Source organism: Egretta garzetta, unplaced genomic scaffold (assembly GCF_000687185.1).
Source record: "Egretta garzetta isolate BGI_Z169 unplaced genomic scaffold, ASM68718v1 scaffold779, whole genome shotgun sequence".
Taxonomy (NCBI): Eukaryota; Metazoa; Chordata; class Aves; order Pelecaniformes; family Ardeidae; genus Egretta; species Egretta garzetta.
In genome coordinates this window covers 489,394-489,817 of record NW_009260792.1, presented here as the reverse complement: position 1 = coordinate 489,817, position 424 = coordinate 489,394, and the positions used below count along the sequence as shown (strand labels likewise).

Below are 424 nucleotides of genomic sequence, written 5' to 3'. Positions count from 1 at the left end.
CGGGGGCCCGTGCGTGAGAGTGGGGGGCTGCCCCCGTCCTTGGCCACCAGCTCCAGCGTGTAGGAGGGCTGGCGCTCGCGGTCCAGCTCCTGGAGCAGCACCAGGTCAGCGCAGCGTGCCCCGTCCGCCCGCGTCTGCGCCTCCACGCCGAAGTGGCTGTTGAGGAAGACCTGGAAGCTCTGGATGGAGTTGGAGCCCACGTCCTCGTCCACGGCCACCTCCAGCGGGAGGCGGGTACCAGGTGCGGCGCTCTCCGACACCTCCAGCGCCATCTGGGCGCGGGGGAAGCGTGGCGCGTTGTCGTTGATGTCGCGCACCTCCAGCTCCACGTGCACCAGGCGGTAGCGCTCCCGCCAGCAGCTCACCACGTCGAAGGCGAGGACGCACTGGGGGGCCTGCCCGCACAGCCGCTCCCGGTCCCGCC

At 72.2% G+C, this 424-nt stretch overlaps 1 protein-coding gene across 1 annotated transcript in view; it reads right to left on the bottom strand.

Annotated features, from left to right (window-relative positions):
* PCDH8 (protocadherin 8) overlaps nucleotides 1-422 on the bottom strand; it is a gene marked incomplete at its 5' end in the record, with an annotated part of 3,435 nt that extends 3,013 nt beyond the window's left edge. The window contains 1 exon segment of the mRNA XM_009646718.2: nucleotides 14-422. Coding sequence (XP_009645013.1) covers nucleotides 14-422 — 409 coding nt within the window.
* Nucleotides 423-424: the final 2 nt, after the last annotated feature.